The sequence below is a fragment of the Cloeon dipterum genome, chromosome 4 (assembly GCF_949628265.1).
Source record: "Cloeon dipterum chromosome 4, ieCloDipt1.1, whole genome shotgun sequence".
NCBI classification, from domain to species: Eukaryota; Metazoa; Arthropoda; class Insecta; order Ephemeroptera; family Baetidae; genus Cloeon; species Cloeon dipterum.
Genome location: NC_088789.1, coordinates 21,406,835 through 21,427,620, shown reverse-complemented (window position 1 = coordinate 21,427,620; position 20,786 = coordinate 21,406,835). Strand labels below are relative to the sequence as shown.

Genomic DNA, 20,786 nt, shown 5'->3' with positions numbered 1-20,786 from the left:
CCTTTTCCAGATCTTGGTATTTTCTGCCAAAAATGAGTCGTGTTTAAATGTTTCATCATATCTTCAAATGATTCTGCACAATAAATGCAGTCGGAAATGGGACATAGCGACATTGGATGCTTCTCCTCCGAGAAATGTTTGTCCGATTTTCTGAAAATGTAGTAACAATGCCTGCATTTCACGTGGCATTTGTGTAATGGCAGCATCCAATTTCCGGCCAAGACCTCGGAGCAAATGAAGCAGTGGAACATCCCGATTCCGTCGCCATGCACCCTGGAAACGTGATTGATCGCATCGTTTTTCTTGACGAGTTGCTTGCCACAAATTTTGCACTGGTCGAAATCGAGTAAGTAGCCAAGAACTTCATTGCCATCTCCTAAAAAATATGTTGATTGGTTGAGGAATATTTTCTCGCTCTATTTTTAAAACATTATTTTCATTTTCTACTGACATAATATATAATTGAAATAAGAATCCAACAGAGAAATAAATTTTAGCTCGGAAAAACTGAAGGACCACAGTTTAAATTTCAAACGATTTCTACAATCGCATTGACCGATTTTTTTTCTTAATTCACCAGTTGCATAAACCCTAAGTGTTTAAAGCCGCCAACAGATGGCGCCACCGTATTTTTTTGAAATAACAAAATCTTTTCCAACGTTTCTACGGCGAATGGGTGAACCGATTTTGGTTTTCAGCACGTCAAAAAAAGCAAAATAATTGAAGAATGCATAATAGCTAGATTGAGTCTGAAATCACAGCGGGAATGCCTTAAAACCGCTTACAACAAAAATTTTTAAGAAAGTCTGTGGTTGCGCCAAATGTTGGCAGCTTCGAACACTAAGGGTTTATGCAATTGGTCAATTTATGAGATTTTAAATTAATTTCACTCTGCACATACCTGGTGGAAAAAGTCTGTTGAAATATTCCGTGGATTCCGGCGTTACAGGAATTTGTGTCACGCTGTAGAAGGTCTTGACCGTCACTCTATGTAAAGATATTTAAATTGATTCGTTAGCTGTCAATGATAATTTCTTACTTACTCTTTTTCTTGAACGCATTTATAACAAACTTTTGCAAACACTCTGCTTTCAACATTGTGGTACAAAAGAAAAGGATGACCATTACTTGTTTTTTTACACTTATCGCACTCAAATTTTTGAACCATTTCTATGCTGTAGCTATGATAGATACCCACGCACTGCGGACTGCGAAGCAGTTTTGAAAAATATATAGTTAGTGTCTATTTTATTCACATGTTTTCAGTTTCACTTTTCAAAACATTATTGATTATATTGCATAATTAAATTTGTTTGCTGTTACACGACATTTTTACACTATATTGTACTCACACTTTGTTCCAATCAGGGCTGAAACGTGAAATACATGTTGTCGTAAAACTTAATCAAAATATTGACGCTCTTTTCACAATTATTATTTATATAGCTCCAAAAAGCAATTTCAGAATTTGTAATAAATATGGAGAAAGCAAAAATATAGACATAACATAACTATATCCATTTCAGTTCCAATATTGTTTTGAAATAAACTCTGTTTTAAAAGTGTGTTACTGTTTTCAATTATAAATAGGCATAAACATTTTATTTTGTTGGTCTGCTACGTTCATATTTATAAAAGACATGCAAAATTACATAGAAAATAAAATTAAGATTTTCTTGAGTAGAAAATTAAATTGTGTTGATTTTTAGTGGATTTTAGTTATTTTAAAAAGTTGTATAAAAAAAGTATAGAGTAATTGAGAAGAAAAATTGGTGGTTAAAAGTCAATTATCGAACACAAATATTGAATTTACTTGGAATTACAGTCATTCTTACGCAGCACAAAAATCGATCTGTAAAAATTGAAAGTGTTGTACACATCACGTTCCAAATTTTGCTATTTTTCTATACCGTGGCGATGACCCACTGCACCCCCGGCTGCAACAGCCGCAAATCCGCACAGATCTGGGCAAAAACGTATTTGACTTTCGCGTCGTTAAATACTTGAACGATATTCCACCTGTGATGAAGGCGTGTAGTGTGACACAGTTTATCCCGCTTTGCAAGGAATATGTGATTATGAGATTTCAAAGTGTAAGTGAAGTGTTTTAATACTAGTCCGGGCCCACTCCGGCTCTGTCCTCCCGGACAGGGTTTTCGTAAGCTGTTTGCCAGGAGTGTTGCCTTTCCTCAAATGCTTTTATATTTTTTTTTACTTCCATGACATGAATGTATTGACTAACTGTGAGAATAAACAACAACAACAATAATAATATTTCCAAGGGTGAAATTTCGCTCTTGAGTTCTCATCACTTTAAACTAAACGATTATAAAATTTGTTAAAAGTAAAATAAAAAAAAACATTAGCTCTGCTATGGTGCTGCAAATTTTCTCCTCAAGGCATTCAGCACGTATGCTTTCCGCCAAACAGATGTGCTGCACAGGTTGCATAACATCTGCGAAATTCTTGATTTTCAAATAATGAATTAGGTGTCTCCTTAGTGTCTAGCAATAGTTTATTTTGTGTCTCACTAAATTTCACGAGTGCTAATTAAAATTTGCGTTTTCCAAATACATGTAAGCCATGATTTCTTAAACTTCCGTTTTTCTAATAATTTCACCGTGAAGTTGACTGAGTCTTGCGTAATTCATGCCAACTAAAAACCGACTCGATAGGATATTGAACGTCACAGCGAGTGCACTACTTGAAAAGTGCCGAATCGGCAGTAAGCGGGCCAGTGAATGCGTGTCGACTGTTGCTCCTTCACAGCATCCGAATCTGAAAAGTTGGCACGAGACGCGGGCGAGTGGGGGCCGACGTTGCCAGTGGCCGAGCGAGCGAGGAGCGAGCGGAGTGAGTGAATCAGCTGCCTGCCTGTTGGAGTGCTGCGGTTGCGGTGCGCGAGGCTGACAACACGCTGAGCAGAGCAGAGCGAGCGGAGTGGAGCAGCGGAGGAGATCGAGCTTTCAGTTCAGTGCAGGCCGTGCCCGTGCGTGGAAAGGTGCGGGACGTGGCCCCGAGCAGCGCGCGCGATGCCGCCCTTCAGCGACAAGGCCCTGACGGCCACCCTGCTGCAGTACAACGCCGACAAGGGCTTCGAGCACTGCCGACAAAAGGTCAAGTGCGTGATGGTCGGCGACGGTGCGGTCGGCAAAACCTCCCTCGTGGTCAGCTACACGACAAACGGCTTCCCCACTGAGTATGTGCCCACAGCCTTTGACAACTACAATGGTGAGTGCACTACCTGTTCCGTGTCTTGATTAAATTATTAAAAATTAACTAAAATTTTTCCTAAATTAAATTAATCAAAATTAATACAGCTGGATGTGCTAAAATTCCCTTCTTACGTTTATTTGACAATTTTTATATTTTAGATTAAATTGAAATTAAATAATATTAAACATATATCGTCTTTCATGGAGAGATTATATTCCCTGAGCTTCACGCTGTTGATTTTGCCGCTTGAATCGTTATCATTTCGCAACAATAAATTCCTTTGCAAATAAAATTGCACGGATTGAAGGACTTTGTTGAATTATTACAGCTCGTCATAATCATTTGGGCAAGAAATCGAGCAAAAAGCTTTGCTCGGCCGTCACCGAGCCTTTCTAAAAATCCACTCTCCTCGTCTCTCTGCCTTTGTGGCATTATTGTTGTTACGATATCGCTGTTATATTTTGTGGCAATCAAGCGGTGTGAAGTAACGATTCGAAACAATCGACCTTTCCGTGACATTATCTCAAATTACGGAAAGAAATAAACTTGAGTTTTATTGTCAGACAGTGCGATGAGTCAAAACGTCGCCCACTTCAGGAAAGCGTATTAATCGCGTTATCAGCCGCGGATGAAATTAATGATGTTGGCCGCATTATCGACCCCGCCAAATTGCGGCAAATGCGCCGAGGTGCGGAAAAAAGTGTCTCACTTTCCGCCGCCGCCGCACCGACGGACGGCACTGCTTGATCATTATCCCGGCAGACGCGATAATATGAGTGTTATCTCGACGTAAAGAGCGCTGACTCAAGCACCGAACAAACGCCCTGAATCTGAATCTCGGCTCTGCGTGACTCCATAAACCGAGACGAAAACAACTGGACTTTGGGCTCAATTTGAAAATTTTCTTTCTTTGTGCAACGTGAGAAAAGCGCATTAATGTCATCATAAAAACTTATCACTTTCTTAAAAATACAACCGCAAAAGTGAAAATCGTCACTCCTTGGGCGCTTAAATCATAATCGCGCTCACGATTTCACGCTTCAGGCGTGGGAGCAACTGCGTGATCGAATTTTGGTTTAGTGACAGATAAATTAGAGGCCCTAGCAACAAGCACAGAGTGATTTTATTAGCTCATTTTGTGTAAAACGCACCCGCCTCCCCCCGCCGCTGCAGCGCCTGTGGGAACCCGACTTTTTGTGAGAGTGAATCTATACCTTGTCGATAAATAACAGGCACCCACCTAGCTATATCACCGTCTGCGCGCACAATGAATGCACCCTCCTCGGGAGCAGGGGTGGCGGAGGAAATGCAGCGCACTGCACTTTCCAGAAATAACTATTGTTATCAGTTGTTATTGTTGGCTCCTGCGATTTAAAAATCGGCGAGGGGGAATCTTGACAGAGTTGTTTACTTCTCACCAGGCGGAAATATAGAAATATCGTGTTGGCTGCTGAATTTCTGACATATTTTAGATAACGCAAATATTAGTTAATAATGTACGGTGTAATGTTCAACAACAAGGGTTGGAAACTAGTATTTCCGCGCTTTCGCTGTTTCGAAATAGACTCATTACAGTGATATTCGGACTGAGATCTTTTAAAACGGAGTGACAACAATGACACGCTTTCAAAGCATCCAAATCTTCAACTAAATGTGATTTTGTCAAGCTACAGTCTGCATGGGATTACCCTGAATGTTTTTGCTACTATTATCGCTTGATTTGTGAATGGAATCGAGCGAGGAAAAACTGCTTTTGGCAGGAGTGCAGCAGAAGACGAGCAGCTAATCCCACTAGCGCGGCGAGATTAAAATTAAGTCAGCGAGGGAGTTGCGAGGAATCTATTTGGGTTGGAGTTCGAAACTAACACGTGTTGCACCATCGGCAGAAAAACGAACGAGAGACGCGATCGGGTCGTGAAAACGGGACACTGAAATTTGGAGAGAAACTCGCGGCGGCAGACTGCAGGCGTGGTTTTAATTATATACGGAAAAGCGGCGAACATCTTTAATAATTACTTTACGACGCGAATACGAGCGTCAGAAGTGAAATTTTACGATTCCTTTTCAGCGCAGCGTGCGAGCCGAGCGCGTAATTTGGTTTCAAAGAAGGTGATCCGGTGGTTTGCTTCGCACTTGAGAAAAAGGTCGAGGAACATCAGCTGCACAAAATGCGGCTGTTCCGTATTGAATTTTATGGCATGCGATTGGCAAAACATATTTATTGTGCCTGCTGCTGCTGCTGCTTAATATTACACGCGGTGGCGCGGTCTCGAATTTCAAGGCAAATGAGATCACGTACACTCGAATATTCCTCACTTTTGCTCCCACAAGACGCAGCACAACTAGCTGTTTTTGTTTTATTGTCGTATGCGAGACAGGTAGGCAGAATAATTGTAACCAGTGGGCAAGTGGCCAAGGTTTCTGCTCTGCTGTGAAATCACGCTTGGTCTCAACTAGAGCATCAACGCGTTGTAGTGAGACAATAATGCAACAGGTCGCACCGGCGATTCGTAAACATTATTTCACAGGTCTCAAGTACATTTCGTATGTGGTTAATTGAATTTTCTTGTTTTCTTTGGTTTGGAAATTGTAAAGATCAAATTTCGTAACAAAACATGAAAATAGTTTTTGCCTTTATGAATTGGGTCATACTGCCGCGGTTGCCTTGTGCATTTCCCGGAAAAACTGGCTCCAAGGTTTTGTGCTGGCCAACTGAAAATCTGATTTTTTAAAAACCGTTGGAAAGCCCACAGTGAGAATAATTTAAATCAAACTAAAAACGGGGCCAGGCTATGTAAATTTCCGAATAAGTTAGCAATAATTTAATTCCAACATATTCCATCCCTACAATTAGTTTCTATTACAAAATGTTTAAATTGGTTCAAAATTAAAGGGGCCTTTAAAATTATCCTATTTTGTATTAATTTCGAAATTAAAAATTAATTTGAATTGATTAACATTGATTTTTTTTATTTAATGTTGCAAATGATTGGTAGTGCAACGTTCATTATTTCATTTTTATTTCGAATTAATTTACAAAAATAAATATTATCTTAAATTTAAACTCGTTCAAGTGTCAAAAATTCAAATTCATTGGTGGCTAAGCTTATTAAATATGTTTAATAATAAATATTATATATTTTTACAAAAATTTGATATGTCAAGTGTTTATCAGAGGTTGTGCGAGAACAGGTCTGGTTAAAATGTTTCCCTGGCCATGCACACCCATTATTTTACCGGCGGTGCGCTTCAGGTAAAATTTAATCGAACCTTCTTCTTCTTCTCTTGCTTCTCCTCCACGTCTTCTTGAATGACCATGAAAATATTACTCACTCTCTGCAGCGGTGGCGGGCGCAGTGGAATCATTATTTTTCGGCCCGATACAAAATAAATCCCACCTGCCGGCCACCTGGGCTGCTCTTGGCAACGCCGCCGCTCATTTGCCAGCAGCGGCTCATTTCCCACGCCGAGGATTCTGCCCGAAACCCTGGCATAATCACACTTAATAAGGCTGGGTTGCCACACCGCGCTCTCGGCGACCCCCTAATTTTGAAACAACTAATTTGAGAGCTGCCTGATTGCAGGTGATGCCGAGGCAGTGCGTCCGTCTCTCAAAGAGAGCCCGACAGCCTCAGCCTGCTCGGCGGCGCAATTCATTTTTCATCTTTCCGCGCCGCCCGACGACCGACCTTTTGTCCTAAAATCGCACCTTTTGCCTCCCGGGCTAGCTTTCCTATCTTGAACCTTGAAAAATCATATCAAAGGTGCCGAGCACTGTGTTTCTACGAAATTTCGTTCGTTAATGCCCTCGATATCTTTCTTTTTAAACTTAACTGTTCAGATTTCTGTGGGAAAATTTTTGTTTATTTGTTATGTAATTAGTTACGAGGAGGGTTTTCGTGTTTTGGCAGATCCGCGCAGATAAGCAGCCCATTTCCTGCGCAGTGTCATTTAACGCCGCCAGCTAATTAGCACCCTCAATGTGAACAAACAAATGGTTTTTATCTCGCCACAGATTAATCACCCGTCTCTTCCTAAGGAAAAATAGCTTCCTCCGAAAATAAGGGTCCGCAATTTACGAGGGGCTCACGTTTCACACTTCTTGCGTTGTTCCGCAGATTGAGCAGAAAAATAGCTGTTTCGCCTTTTCCGGCGAACCCATCCGTCATCGGCTAAAAATTAATCAGCCGTGGGCCGCGTGCGTTCGTTCGGCGCTGCCAGACGAGGAATGAACAACTGCCCTCGAAACTGCGTTAAACTGTACAAAAATAACCAGCCGGCGCTGAGAGCCGACTTATTATAAATATGCAAGCGCCAGTCAGGCTGACCGCGTCCTCTTCAAATTGGCCACAGAGAGAGCAGCGTGAGTCATCCATCCATGGCTGAAAAAGGCATGAGCCTCGCGCGCCTTCGTTCCTCGCTTGTAAATCATTATTTGATGCATGGTCCGCTCGCTCGCTTGCTGGACCTGTTTCCGACCTCTTATTCTGTCCGCGGTCAAAACGTCACTTTTATAGGTCTGAAAAACGGTTTAATGCATTTAAAAAAAATCACCCTTTGTTTCATTCCCATTCAGTTTAGACGGCAAAATAAAAACGATACTAAATTTCCGATTCAAAAAATGATTTTTCGGTATTTTCGGTACAGTTCTCCTGAAAAATGACTAGAATTTTGACTTGTTAAAATAAACGTGAGATTTTCAGTAGAAATGGTTACAGAAAACCGTGTTAATTGGGCTGAAACGATGTCTCGTAAAACTATCTAAATCGGCCTAGAAACCGTCTCATTTGTATGGAAAAAATCGTCTAAAATTGACAGCTGAACCTTACATAAATCTTAAAGCCCTCTAATACTGCCAAAACAGTCTTAAAACCGTATACATTTTCTAAAAATCAAAATGTATCATTTTGCTTCGCGGTAGGAAAATATTTCGTACGGTTGCTGTGTTTCTACAGAAATGTCCTGCTCTAATCATTATTTCATCTTTTAAACTTTAGAGGATGCCTTTTTAAATAATCTTTTCATGGTACATGAAAAATAGTTAGACTCCAAGATAAAAAGTTTAATTGGCTTTCTATGTTCGTTTTAAAATATTGAAGCCTTCATGAGTCCATCACCATTCACTAGAAAAAAGACTTTAGATAATGATAAGTTAATCAAGAAAATTCGCTGTGCGTGCCCATTAGAGCAGCTGCCGCCTGTCTGCGCGAGGTGAATAAAAAAGCAGATCAGACCTAATCGCACACATTGGCACCTGCAATTCTGCAATTGGCGTGTCGTTAATGAACACGGCGGTCTCTTCTTTCGCAGGAAGACGCGGAGGGCAGCTGATTTCCACGCGTTTTGTGCACCGCCAAGTGTGTCTCCTGTTTGCTGCCTAAAGCAGACTGTTTTAATTGTTTTATGGGCTTAACAAGGCGCTCGCAATAAAAAATGGCAGATGCTCTTTTGTATTTCATGCCCAGTATAAAAATTTTGCGTGTCTGATGCGCGCGAGATAGCGAGCACGACATGCAAATCGCGTGCGTGGGAATCGTTTCGCAATGGCCCGAAGATTTAAATTTTAGAAAACCTGCTGGCTATTTTCCACTGAAAATCTGGAGATGGAAAACACAATGAACTCGGCCTTGCACAAAATGCAATGGTGATTAATTGATCGCATCTCCTTTTGACAAGTGCGAGAGCAAATACCTGTGGATTATGGCCTTGGCGTGCGTGCTTGCAAATATTTGTTCGTTTTCACTTTGATAAGCATCAACTGAATTAGCAATAATTCATATTAATCACCCGAGCATGAAAGCCGAAGTGGCATGAATATGAAAGTCGCATGCAAATCACTGAGGTGGAAAAATGAAAGCTCCACTGATTTTCCTCTTGCCATTTTCCACTGATCATAATTCACGCCAGAACTATTTTTCATTTATATATATTTCTCCTGTGAGCCGTAAATCCACGACGAATATCGCGTTGCGGGTTAAAAAAAGTGCACGCACGGGTGCAGATAAGAGAAAAGGGTCGCACCTGGAAAGCTCATGCTGGTCAACCCGGCCAAAGCAGGCTTTTATCTGCGGGAAAGAGGAAGCCATTACGTCGGAATTGAAACGCACGCAATGTGTATTCGCTGATAACATGCACCGCTCCATGGTAATTCGCACCTCGTGCCGTCTGCCGGCTTAGCAGTCTAAAATTACGGTACATTGCTTGTTTTATTGCATTTGGAATAATACCTTAGTTAGGAAATTCACAGGTAACGTGAGATCCCGGCTCTAATTCGGATCTCAAGGGTTTGTCTTTATGTTTGAAGGTTTTATTACGCAGAGGACAAAACGCCTCTGGATTCACAATCCATTTAAAGAGGATTGATGCCGCAAAATCCCCGGAAAATCCTAGTTGCAAATGTGTAAAATAATCCTTAAAGATTCAGATAAAGAAAAAAAAATGACCTGGATAGCACTGCTCATTTTTTAGAAAATTTGTTACAAAGTTAGCATGCTTTTCAATTGGTGAGCACAGATTTCCTAGGCTTTGAAGTATTATTTTATTTTCCAACAAGGAGTTTCCCCGAAAATTGTCATTCACCGTTAAATAGATTTCGACGAGAAGAATCAAAATCTACCAAGAAAAACTCTTCAAGCGCATAAATTTTAGAGAAAATTAGCAACGTTTTAATTTTAATTGATCATTAGACATTATAACAAATTGTTAAAACTTATAACATTTTGATCATCTGCTTATTGTAGCCAACAATTCTAACATCAACCCTCTATCCACATTAAACGGCTCACAGGGAAAAAGCTCTTTCCGAATTCGTAGAAAATATTTGAATTAAAGATAAATATGATTTTTCTCCATTTTGCAGTACACACATTATCGCAAGTACCATGGAAATATATTTCTTAAATGTGTGCACAGACTGCTTGACTGTTTAACTCAATATTTCTTGCGGAATGTCAAATAATAATATATTTTTCCTGCAAATATTTCTCCACTGACCCATTAAAAGCTCGCATTTATTTGTGTTTCGCGACTCGCGACGCTTAAGCCAATGAATGACCTCATTGATCGAAAAACATACAACACAAGGAAGTTTAATTTGGCGTCGCTGTTGGCTGGAGGCGATGGAGCGTGTTCAAACATTGGCCGAGTGGAGACACAACAACTCTGGCCGCATTAATATTTGTCCGTCCATGCATGCAATGTGTCATTCCGACGTCCGAATTAATAAACACCGACCGGCCGAGCAGGCGGACGAAAGAAAATTCGCGACGTGCAAATGAGACCATCGGTCAGACGCTGTGCTCTCGCCCTGCTGCGATCATGATCACGTGTTTCGCAATTATTCCCAACACATGTCTGTGTATGCTGTGGGAAAAGTACAAAATGAAATAAGTTGGATTGAATTGACTTAATGAGCAGCCGAGTCTCTTGTTTAATCATGCAGATGCGTGAGAGGAATAATGCATTGTTAATTATACCATCAAGAGGTCTTAGCGTTTCGAGTCGGGTGGCGTTTGATGGCCGATTGGTTCATTAGCAGATCAGTGTTTATGGGAAGAGAGTTGTTGTCAATCATACGTGCATCGTGCGTGTTTACATAACTGATATCATTATGCATGAATGGAGTGGAAATCTTTTGCTATTAATAAACTGCAGATGCTTAGTTAGAGTGAATCAACAATTACAAGAATCCGAATAGGAAAAACATGAGCTTTGAAACTTTGTTTAGTCGATGCATGAGATTCAAAGGTGCCAAGCAGTTTTAATCGTAAAGCAAACCTATTAAAATTGATTTTTCAGATTTTGGCACAAGGGAAAACTGAAATATGTAGCTGCTCAGCAGTTTTTTGTACAATTACGGATGAAAAATGTGGATAACGAGATAGCAATTCGCTGCAGTATAAATCTTACACGCATCTATAAAACCACATTTGAAATTACTGCACATCAATTTTTAAGCATAAAATGCTGTCTTTAAAGCGTACTAATTCCCTTATATGGACTTTCTTTTCCTTTTATAGGTATATTATTCAGCCTTAACCTAATGTACTAAAAAGGATTTAGAGTTTGATCGATCTATGCCTTTTGTTTCAGTCGTGGTTCGCATCGACGGCCAACCTTTGAGACTGCAGCTCTGCGACACAGCTGGCCAGGTAACGAAAGAGATATTAAGTGCTGCTGTCACCTTGATTTTCAACCCCTGTTGTCTATCGCCTTTTGTGTTCGAGCGTGTATCAAATTTCCTCCGCCCAACGAGATAGGCATCAAATGACTTTTGTTCGAGCTGCCTTTTCGTCAGCTAGATTAATCAGAAGCCAAACTGCGCCTTTCTTGAAAATTAATACATTATCTAAAAGGACACGACCCTCTCGTTTTTCCCCGCACCGCGCGCCGACAAGGTACTTCTTTTTTAAAAGTGCTAAAACGCAGGATGTATCTTATGTTCCGATAGGATCTCTTTTACACACATACCGGGCAGAGACCTCATAAAATCACGAATCTCTTCACTGTGGAAGGAATTAAATTTTTACATCTGCGTTGCGCTGGATCGTTCGTTTTTGTCGGCTCTGGTTGAAGCTCTTGGAATATAAAAACAAATTTTTATCCAAAAAGTAGGATTTAATTTTTAATCAAAGGGAATAATAAAAAAACAACGACTGATTTGAGTTTCTGAAGGTAACAAATAATAATCAAACATTGAAAATACCAAGCAATAATCGAGATGAAATTTAACCTCCCAAAATCAACCTTCAAGGATCCTCGTGAGAAGGAGATAGATTTCCTTAATGGTTATGATAGAGTTACGATCAATATTGACCACGTTTCAGGTAAAACTACTCGTATTACATGTCATCCAAGATTTTTTGTGGTCTAGGCGCAATATTTGTCAAGTTTTTTTCATTTTGGAAAACAGGAGAACTTTGTAAAAAGTATAGAGGAATCACCATTTCATTTAATTTCTCAGTAAAATGATGCTCACTCTGGGTATTTCATATTTTGAAAAAATAATTCTTAAATTTTTAAGCTTGACCTAAAAACATTGGTCATGGTTAAGTTTTTAGCCATGAAATATAGAATATCTTAGATACCATTTTTAATTTAACTTGATCAGAACAAAATTTAGAAAAACTCATTCTTACCTAAAATTTCCAATAGTTTGGTGGGCCACAACCCCACCAAATTTCAACAAAATCTCGTGACTCATGCCGAAAGGAGTCCCACATAGTTTAAGTTCATGCCGAGAAAATATGCAAATTCTAGATTTCAATAATTTCTCTCGGTCTTGTTTAGATGGTAACACATTGTTTTTAAAAATTCTAAGAATGTAAGATTACACAAGGACAGTAAGAGAGAAACTCTTATAGTGCAACAATGATTGCATTCGGCCTCACGTTTAGCCATTATGATGGATGGCATGTATGCGTGTGAGGCGTTTCACTGGCCGAGTTGACGAAAATTCTCATCTCGCGCTCCGTCGAATGCAATCAAACAAACGGCGGTTTCCTCCCAAGGCGCAATTAGGAGCGAGGCTCAGCACCTGCCATTATACACAGGCAGTGCATTATATTCGAATCGTAACCGCAATCACACGGTAATGAGACTGCAGGAGAGGCGTTTCTTGCTTATTCCGCTCACCATTGTATATGTATACATATGAATGCACGCGGAGCCGGTTGCATTTCCCATACTTGGAGAACCAGTCGCGCGCGTTTCAGGCAGCTGAGCCGCGTTCGCCGAGGCAGCCCATATCAAGCGTCCTTTACTTTCGACCAAACCAACACACACACACATTTAAGTGTCGCAATTAGTTAGTGGAACGGGCGAATTTATTTCTTAGCGCCCAATTTGCATAATTATTGTCTCAGAATAGGCTGTGAGTCACCTTAATGGAGGCCTCCTCATAATCCGTAGGCTAATCGCGACCGCTTTGATGATCAAATTGATTTCTCTCCGATTTTCCGCTCCAATTTTTGCACTCGCAAAATGGAATCGATCGATTAGCGCTCTCGGTGAATGTGTTTTAATTGCACTCCTCTCACCTGAGGGCTTGAGCCGAGCTAATTTGCTTTAATCATAACAAATCAATCAGCGCGTCTTGTTATGGTATCGATTTCCCGTTTCCCTCGGGCGTGTTGACTGAGCGCCAATTCATGCAATCGCTCGAGTGCTTTTAATTGGCAGGATTGTAAGGAAATTAAACATACAAACGCAATTTTTAATTGGATACCGACAAGAGACTTCTTTTCCGAGAATGTCTTTATTAAACTATTTTAAAGGAAAAAGAAGACATAAAATATATTTAAATTGGCTACTTCCATATAAGCGGAAAATAAGGAAAAGTGAATTAACTGTCAAAGGAAGAATGGAAGAAAATGGCACGCACGTTTTTACTTAAGAGCTCGCTGTTTCGGCCCCGCAGTACTTTTTGTTATTAAAAAAAAAAATTCACGCCACAGAATTCTGAATCATATTCAATTCATAATGAAAATAATTAATTCTCTCCAAGCAAACCCATTCCTTATAATAATCCGCATGGGAGTAGCCGTCGCAAAATCTATTTTTGAAATCTTTATTGCTGATGTAAACTATTATTTATAGTCCCCCGCGTTTATTAAAGAAACTTCCGAGTGTTTTATCTGCATTGCAAATCAGTGCCCAGCGTGGTCTTGGATTGAGGTGGTCTGCCGTGTGTGTCATTAATTAAGTCAGACCTTAACTATTTGAAGCCATAGAAGGCGGGCCCCTCAGAAACGAACACCAACCTTTTTGGACCACCTGTTATATAGCAACACACTTGGTCTTCATCGTCGTCGTTGTGTAATTAATTAACTTAACATAATGTATAAACGCGAGGGTCGCGTGTAATTAGGTCTTGAAATCGCCCACGGTCGATTCGACACTTTCCTTGAGCTCTCATCTCGCGTGCTCGCACTCGAAGATTTTTATGTCTTTATCGAACTAGTTGCTGCTCTTTTTATTTGCAAAAGAACTGAGCAAGAGCGCCGAGTAAGGCCTTCGTGCGTCAGTTACAAGGTCAGCGAAGGTCACCGGGGCGAAAACCAAGGAAGATTATCTCGTCTGCTCGCTGCTATTGTCTCTCCAGCGAGATTTTCCCGTGATATTCAATTGTCCTCCTCCTCCTTGGTTGACATTTTTCTTCTAAATTCAATGTCACGAAAGCGCAGCGTCTCCACCTCCAAGTGCAAGCAGGTGGATTTTGTTGCTTTTCGATCGTAAAATGTGAGCTCACGCCGGCATAATGCGCACTCGCTCACACAATTTGTGTTGCGTCACCCTTTTAATGCTTGGGTGTGATGGGCGTCTCGTGTTTGTACGCGCCTCTCGGTAAATAAACAGAAACGCACTGCGTGCAGCTTGATCATCGGCGGTGAAGATTATTGTTTTTAAGTGATTCGTCAAAGGAGGCGGCCGCGGCACGCACCACCGCACCAGACATTAAATATACACAACTCTGTTGAGTGTCGCTTGAAGAGTTCAATTTTGCAATCGATGACGACTTCGTGCAATCCTTTGTAAAAACTCGGAAAAACAACAAACAGAACTGACATCATCAAAGTTATCTGTAATTCTTAATTTATTGATTTGAATAGAAAAAAAGCGAAAATTTATGAAGCGAGACTAAAAAAATTATTTCTTGATATGAGATCGAAAATTTGAGACGTGAAATTTCCCTCTCACCTTGAGATCAGTTGTTGGTGTGAGACAATATTTTTCAGACTCTGATGAGATTCGATTTTTCAATCTCATGCAACACTTATTTTTTATGCAAAGACATTCTAACAATGCCACGCTAGTGTTTTCCTTCATCAAGGCTCTTTTGCCTTTAGGAAACTGGCATTTGTCTTGTTTATATTAAAATTTTCGGGAGGCCAAAAAGCAGCACTAAACACTTCTTTTTTTGCCGCTTGAACCAGTGCATCTGGAGATGCAGCAAGCCGTGCCAACACTTTGTTTTCCTCTGCTTTTATTCCTGACATGTGTGGTGCTCGAATTTCACGCTCAGCCTCTCTCCGCCAGGCAGCTCAAAATCTATCTGGCAGCAAAAGGCTTCCTCTCAGGTTCGCTTTAATATAAAAAAATTATATTTAGGGTGACCAGACGCTTCTCCTTGTGAGAAGAGATAAGCAAAACTTGCGGATGGAATGTTTTGGTTAGGACTGAATTTTTTTTTCTTTTTCTTTATATAAAATAAACGATTTATAATCCTGTCGCTTTTATTTATTTTAATAAATCCTATGTTGGAAATTGGAAATACCGTAATAGGAAGCTGGTAACCCTATTTAAAATAAACGCAGCACAACAAAAAACAACGATTTCGAGCGGCTGCTGTTGTTGGAAATTGGAAACGTGCCTTATCTCGCTCGGGACGGGACGCACACGGCCATCTAAATGGAAATGAGGTGCGTAGTGCGGTGGTGTTTGATTTTCCGTCGAGCTTGGCAGCCGCAGTTTTCTTCCGCCTCATTTGGCTAATTGGAGAACAGAAAAAGAGTTGCGAGGAGGTCGGTCTCGTGACATCTGCCGTGCCACCGACTGTTGCTGGTGGTCCCTTAATGTGTGCCGTGCGGTGGAATATTAATTTTTATATCCACGTCTGGGAAAAGCAGCTGCGCCGCCGAGCGATTATTCGTAGGTGTTGATTTAAACCAGTTGGACGGTCGGCCAAATATTATTATCTCGCGCGAAATGCGTGATTGACTTAACGCTCGACGTGGCATGACGACTTTTCCCGTCCAGCAGATTGATTTCGGGGCAGATTTTCTGGACAGTCGAGTCTTCCCACGCAGAATTTGCGATGAAATCGAGTATGATGGATGGATTATGGCTGCGGATTAATGTGATATCGCTTGGCTTCGACCGTTAAAGGAAGTGGCCGTGGTTTATCTCGATTTTCATGCGGGAACGTTCATCGGTCTGTGCAGCTCGTTTTAAAACTACCTCAGGTTGCTATGCAATTAGTTTCCTGTGAAGCGGTTAGATTCAGAAGCTTGTTTCCTTATTTTTCTAGCCTTGCAATATTATTTTCGGGAAAATTTGTTTCGCAACGAATGCTGGAATCAATGCCACGTCGAAATTTATTGACTCTATTGATGGTAGCAATTCTCATCAGGGTCGGCAGCCTATTATTTCTAAATTTTTGGCCATATTTTTAATTTAATGGTAAAAAAACAAGGATGATACAATCAGCCCACAAACTAAAAAGGAGGCATTAGTTACGCCACCGGTAATTTTAAATCTAAGGCACGATCGCTTCTAATGCGATGAGCAGGACTCTAATTTCGTATACGCACACGTCCTAGAATTTGCATTTGCGTCAAACGGTTGGAACTGGCTTTTAATTAAATTTTATTGCCCGCATCGTCGACTCCCACCCGCACAATCGCTCTCAAAATAAATAACACTCGGTCGGGTGCGTTGCAAACAATGAGACCCGGCAGTAAATAAAAAACAGAATTTATTTATTTTTATCTGATAATTGATCGCGGTCCGCTGAAATAAATCTCAGGATTACCTGCACGAAAGGGAAATACTTTCGAGCAGATTGACGAGCATCTGCCACTCTCAGCATCTGCATTTTGATGTATTTTGTACCGGCTTGAAGAGAAACGCCACTTTGTCTACCGTGAAAGCTGCTGCTGCCTGGTCATTTGGTATTATTCGAGCCCGTGACTGCTCCGACTGACTTGACTCTTGGCTACCCGGGAATAATAATTACTGTGCGGCGCGGCGCGAGAGTGTTATTGTGCCTCGCAAATCAGCTTTCTATGCTCCTTTGTCCTCTATCTAGCTGCTCCCTCACCGCCTTTCGCGAGCCTGCTTCTTTTTTGCACTGCTATTATGCTTTATTATTTGGCCGTTGAATTTTGTCACGCGATCGACAGCAGATTGTTCGCGGCTACCGAGATCCTTGAGGGTCCGCGCGTAGCTCACCGGCCTCTCAACGTCTCAACGCTCGCACAAAGGCTGAAGGGAACCGCCGATAGCCAATTCCGTGTGCCGCGAACCTTGCCGACGGCTTCTTTGGCCGTTCAAGAACGTTGCAAACGCCAGCACATTTTAGGAGTGTTAAAAATAGTTTAGCAATAAAGAATAAATCGTAAATCATGAACTTCCTGGAAGCAGAACTCGCACAAAAATTATTTTATTCTGAAATTAGTTTAATACTATAAGTTTATTATTATTTAAAATTTATTTTAATTTAGTCATTTCTTTTAATGCAACATTTTTGTCATTCGAAAGTGATTTATTGTGATATATAACAAAAAAAGAACACTCTAGTAGAATGAGGACCAAGTAGCAATTTAAATTTAATAGTAATTTGTTGGACGATAATAAATAAGAAAGTAAAACTCTAGATTGAATATAAAAATTTTCTGATTTTGAATTAATTAAAAAAATATGAAGAGATTAATGACTTTGATAAAATCAATTGTATAGTTCTTCTCTACATAAGTATTTTGAACTATTTTAAAACTGCCCATATACATAATCTGAAAATTTATAATTTCATCTAGAGATTTACTTTCCTATGTAACACCTTAAATTTTTTATACAGTTTAAAATCCTTATTTTGAGGATTAAAATTAGAATTAAATTTACTCGGCTATTTTTGGCTTGTTGAAAAAAAAATATTCGTGTCATTCCGTTTCAACGGTGAGTGGATAAAGTGAAGGAATTAATAGATTAATACGCTTCCATCCGATTTTCTTGAGATAAAATGATTTTCCTTCATTATTCGGTTTTAAACTAATTCTAACTAACTGGGGCTCAGCAAAATAGAGAATAGTAGAGCTGTCATCTCAATTCTGTCATCTTCAAAGACACTCAAGCAAGAGCTGAACCTTGGAGCAGCACATTGAGCACAAACGCATGAAAGAAGTCAGGTGCACTCTGCTTCTCTGCTGGTCTATTCCTCTCTCTCTTCGCTGGTTCTGCCGTGTGCGTGCCACGTTGCCAGGTTAATTGAGATGATGGACCAGAACCGGAGAAGCCTCGAGAGAGAGGCAGCTGCTCCTTGGCGAGGCCGCTCGTTTTCGGACGCGCTTCGTCAAAATCGACCGTGACCGCGGTCGTCTGACTTTTTCGCGCCGACAGCCGAGACGAATTCATCCGCTTTGAACTAATTCCGTGCATCTGATAAAACGGCGCGTTGCGTTACGAATCTTTGATGAGATTTCCGAACCCGAGCGAATTTCTTAAATATATGCGCGTGGCCTATTTCGTGAGATGCTAAAAATCGAACTCGTTTTTCAGGACGACTTCGACTCGCTGAGGCCGCTGTGCTACACCGGCACCGACATCTTCGTCGTCTGCTTCTCTGTGGTTTCGCCTGCGTCCCTCCACAACGCCGTCACCAAGTGGATACCCGAGGTCAGGTCGTTCTGTCCCGATGCGACCATTCTGCTCACTGGAACGCAAAGTGACCTCAGAGCCGACGTTGGTGTTCTTGTTAGATTAGCAAGGTAATATAGAGCACTTACTTGATTGACTTTATACACTCGGTATTTTTTTTTCAATCAGTCAAAATATTGTCAAAGAACAAAAGTTCCCACATTTAATCTAGGGTAAATGTTTGCTTCAACCAGTTTTGAATGGGGTTTGTTCAGATGTTGAATTTCTAGCAGATCATTTGGCATTTTTTAACAATCTACGGAGATTTGAAAATTATACTCTAAATTAAATTTTTCATAAACTAATGTCTGTTTCTGTTCGTAGGCGATTATGATACTTTGTGAGACAAATTCATCCATGAGTATTTTTTCACAGTTTCAGTGAATACAAAATTCTTGGCCTCTCCAAACAATTTTTAAGTTAACGTGGACTATTATTTAATTTAATTTATTTTAATTATTTTATAGTGAAATTGTAAAATTGAGTAAAGTTGTATTAATATAACGTATGTTATCCTCTTAGAAAATTTAAACCGTAAATATTCTCAAATTTTTTGCGTTCTTTCTCAACCAAAATTTAATGAAATAAATTTTAAGGATCTTATTAAAAATCAACCAATTCTTTAAAACCAACAATCCAAACAGTGCAATGAAATGCATGTCCTGCAAATATCATCTTTTAGCCTAATGTTGATGCTATTTTCACACACAAAAATCTGAAGCACGGAAAATTTACCGTACATCCTTCTTAAGGGTAATTTCAACGTTGATGCTTTTTTATTAAGTATTTTTTTCTTACAATCAGTGCTAAGACCGACACGAAATTTGCAGGTATGGAGAGAGACCCGTGTCTGAGATGGAGGCGCGCAGGGTGGCGGCGCAGTGCGGCGCCTGCGGCTACATCGAGTGCTCCGCCCTGACGCAGCACAACCTGAAGGAGGTGTTCGACCAGGCGATCGTGCACGGACTGCGGCAGCAGGCGCGCAGCCGAGCGGCCGCCGACTACCGGGCCCCCCTGCCCCCCAAACCGAGGCTGAAACCCACCCCCTTCTGGAAGAGACTCTTCTGTTGCACCTACTGACTGATTAGTGATACAAATAAAAAACAACTCTGAACGTGGACGGAGATTGCTGGTGAATGATGTGATCGAGTGGGAATGAACGTTATATTTACAATATCCGTGCTCAATCGGGAAATTCGAGATTTTAAACAGTTTGGGTGCTCTATTTATAATATGTATGTAATATTATAAGGAATTTAATTATACCCACCTGATTTTGTTAAATCGCATCACTTTAAAAATATATCCTCTCCGTGATTTAAGTTCAGTAAACATTTCTAGCTACACATCATTTCCTATTATTATGCTTGTGTGATAAGATGAGGATATTATTAAGATTCGCAGACGCAGATGAAATACATATTCTTTCCAAACGCTGGTAAATATCTTGGATGTATTGTAGTTTGTATTTTCTTGGTTGTGAATCAACTTTGCAAATAGGTCATTGTTTATATAATGATATATTCGGATCGTGTGTAGTGACACCCAAATCTCATGTTATTGGTATAATCAGACGCGATATGCTATTAAGAATAAACTCACAAATCTTGTACTTGTACCAAATTATCTTTTTCTTTTGAAATATTTGACCTTCTTCTAGGGTTGTGTGTTTTAGCTATATTTTGCTCCTTAAAATAGTTTGCTTATAAAGATTTAGCTATATAAAATTTATAATTATTTAAGGCAAATTTAAAAGTGAAAATGTTATTGAAAATAGCTGTGTAAGAATTGTGATTCTTGGCCAGGATTGTTTGATCAAAAGACAACAGTTTTGATAAACTTCTGTAACATTTAGACAGAGTTAAAAGGTTTAAACTCATTTACGAAGCATACTAGTTTAATCTTCAGTTTCACGATTCATCCTAGCAATTGAATTTTTCGCTTTGGTAAATTTAAGTTAAATTTCACATGGCTGCATGAACAAATTTCGTATATAGTTATTTTTAGGGAGAAAAGGTCTCCAGTTGGATGAGGAAATTTTCCAATTGCTTGCACGGTTATATATAGGAAGCGAAATATAAAAATTGTGCAAGGATATCAATAACATAATTTATTGGAGCACTGATATAAAGCCTATATCAGCAAACCTGGTATTTTGA

The 20,786-nt window shown here is 40.1% G+C and overlaps 1 protein-coding gene across 1 annotated transcript; it reads left to right on the top strand.

Annotated features, from left to right (window-relative positions):
• The first annotated feature begins 2,887 nt into the window (after nucleotides 1-2,887).
• On the top strand, nucleotides 2,888-20,250 carry LOC135944487 (rho-related GTP-binding protein RhoU-like). The gene is made up of 4 exons (XM_065491474.1): nucleotides 2,888-3,231; nucleotides 11,308-11,366; nucleotides 18,490-18,698; nucleotides 19,458-20,250. The coding sequence occupies exons 1-4, from the start codon at nucleotides 3,033-3,035 to the stop codon at nucleotides 19,705-19,707; spliced, it is 717 nt and encodes a 238-aa protein (XP_065347546.1). The 5' UTR covers nucleotides 2,888-3,032; the 3' UTR covers nucleotides 19,708-20,250.
• Nucleotides 20,251-20,786: the final 536 nt, after the last annotated feature.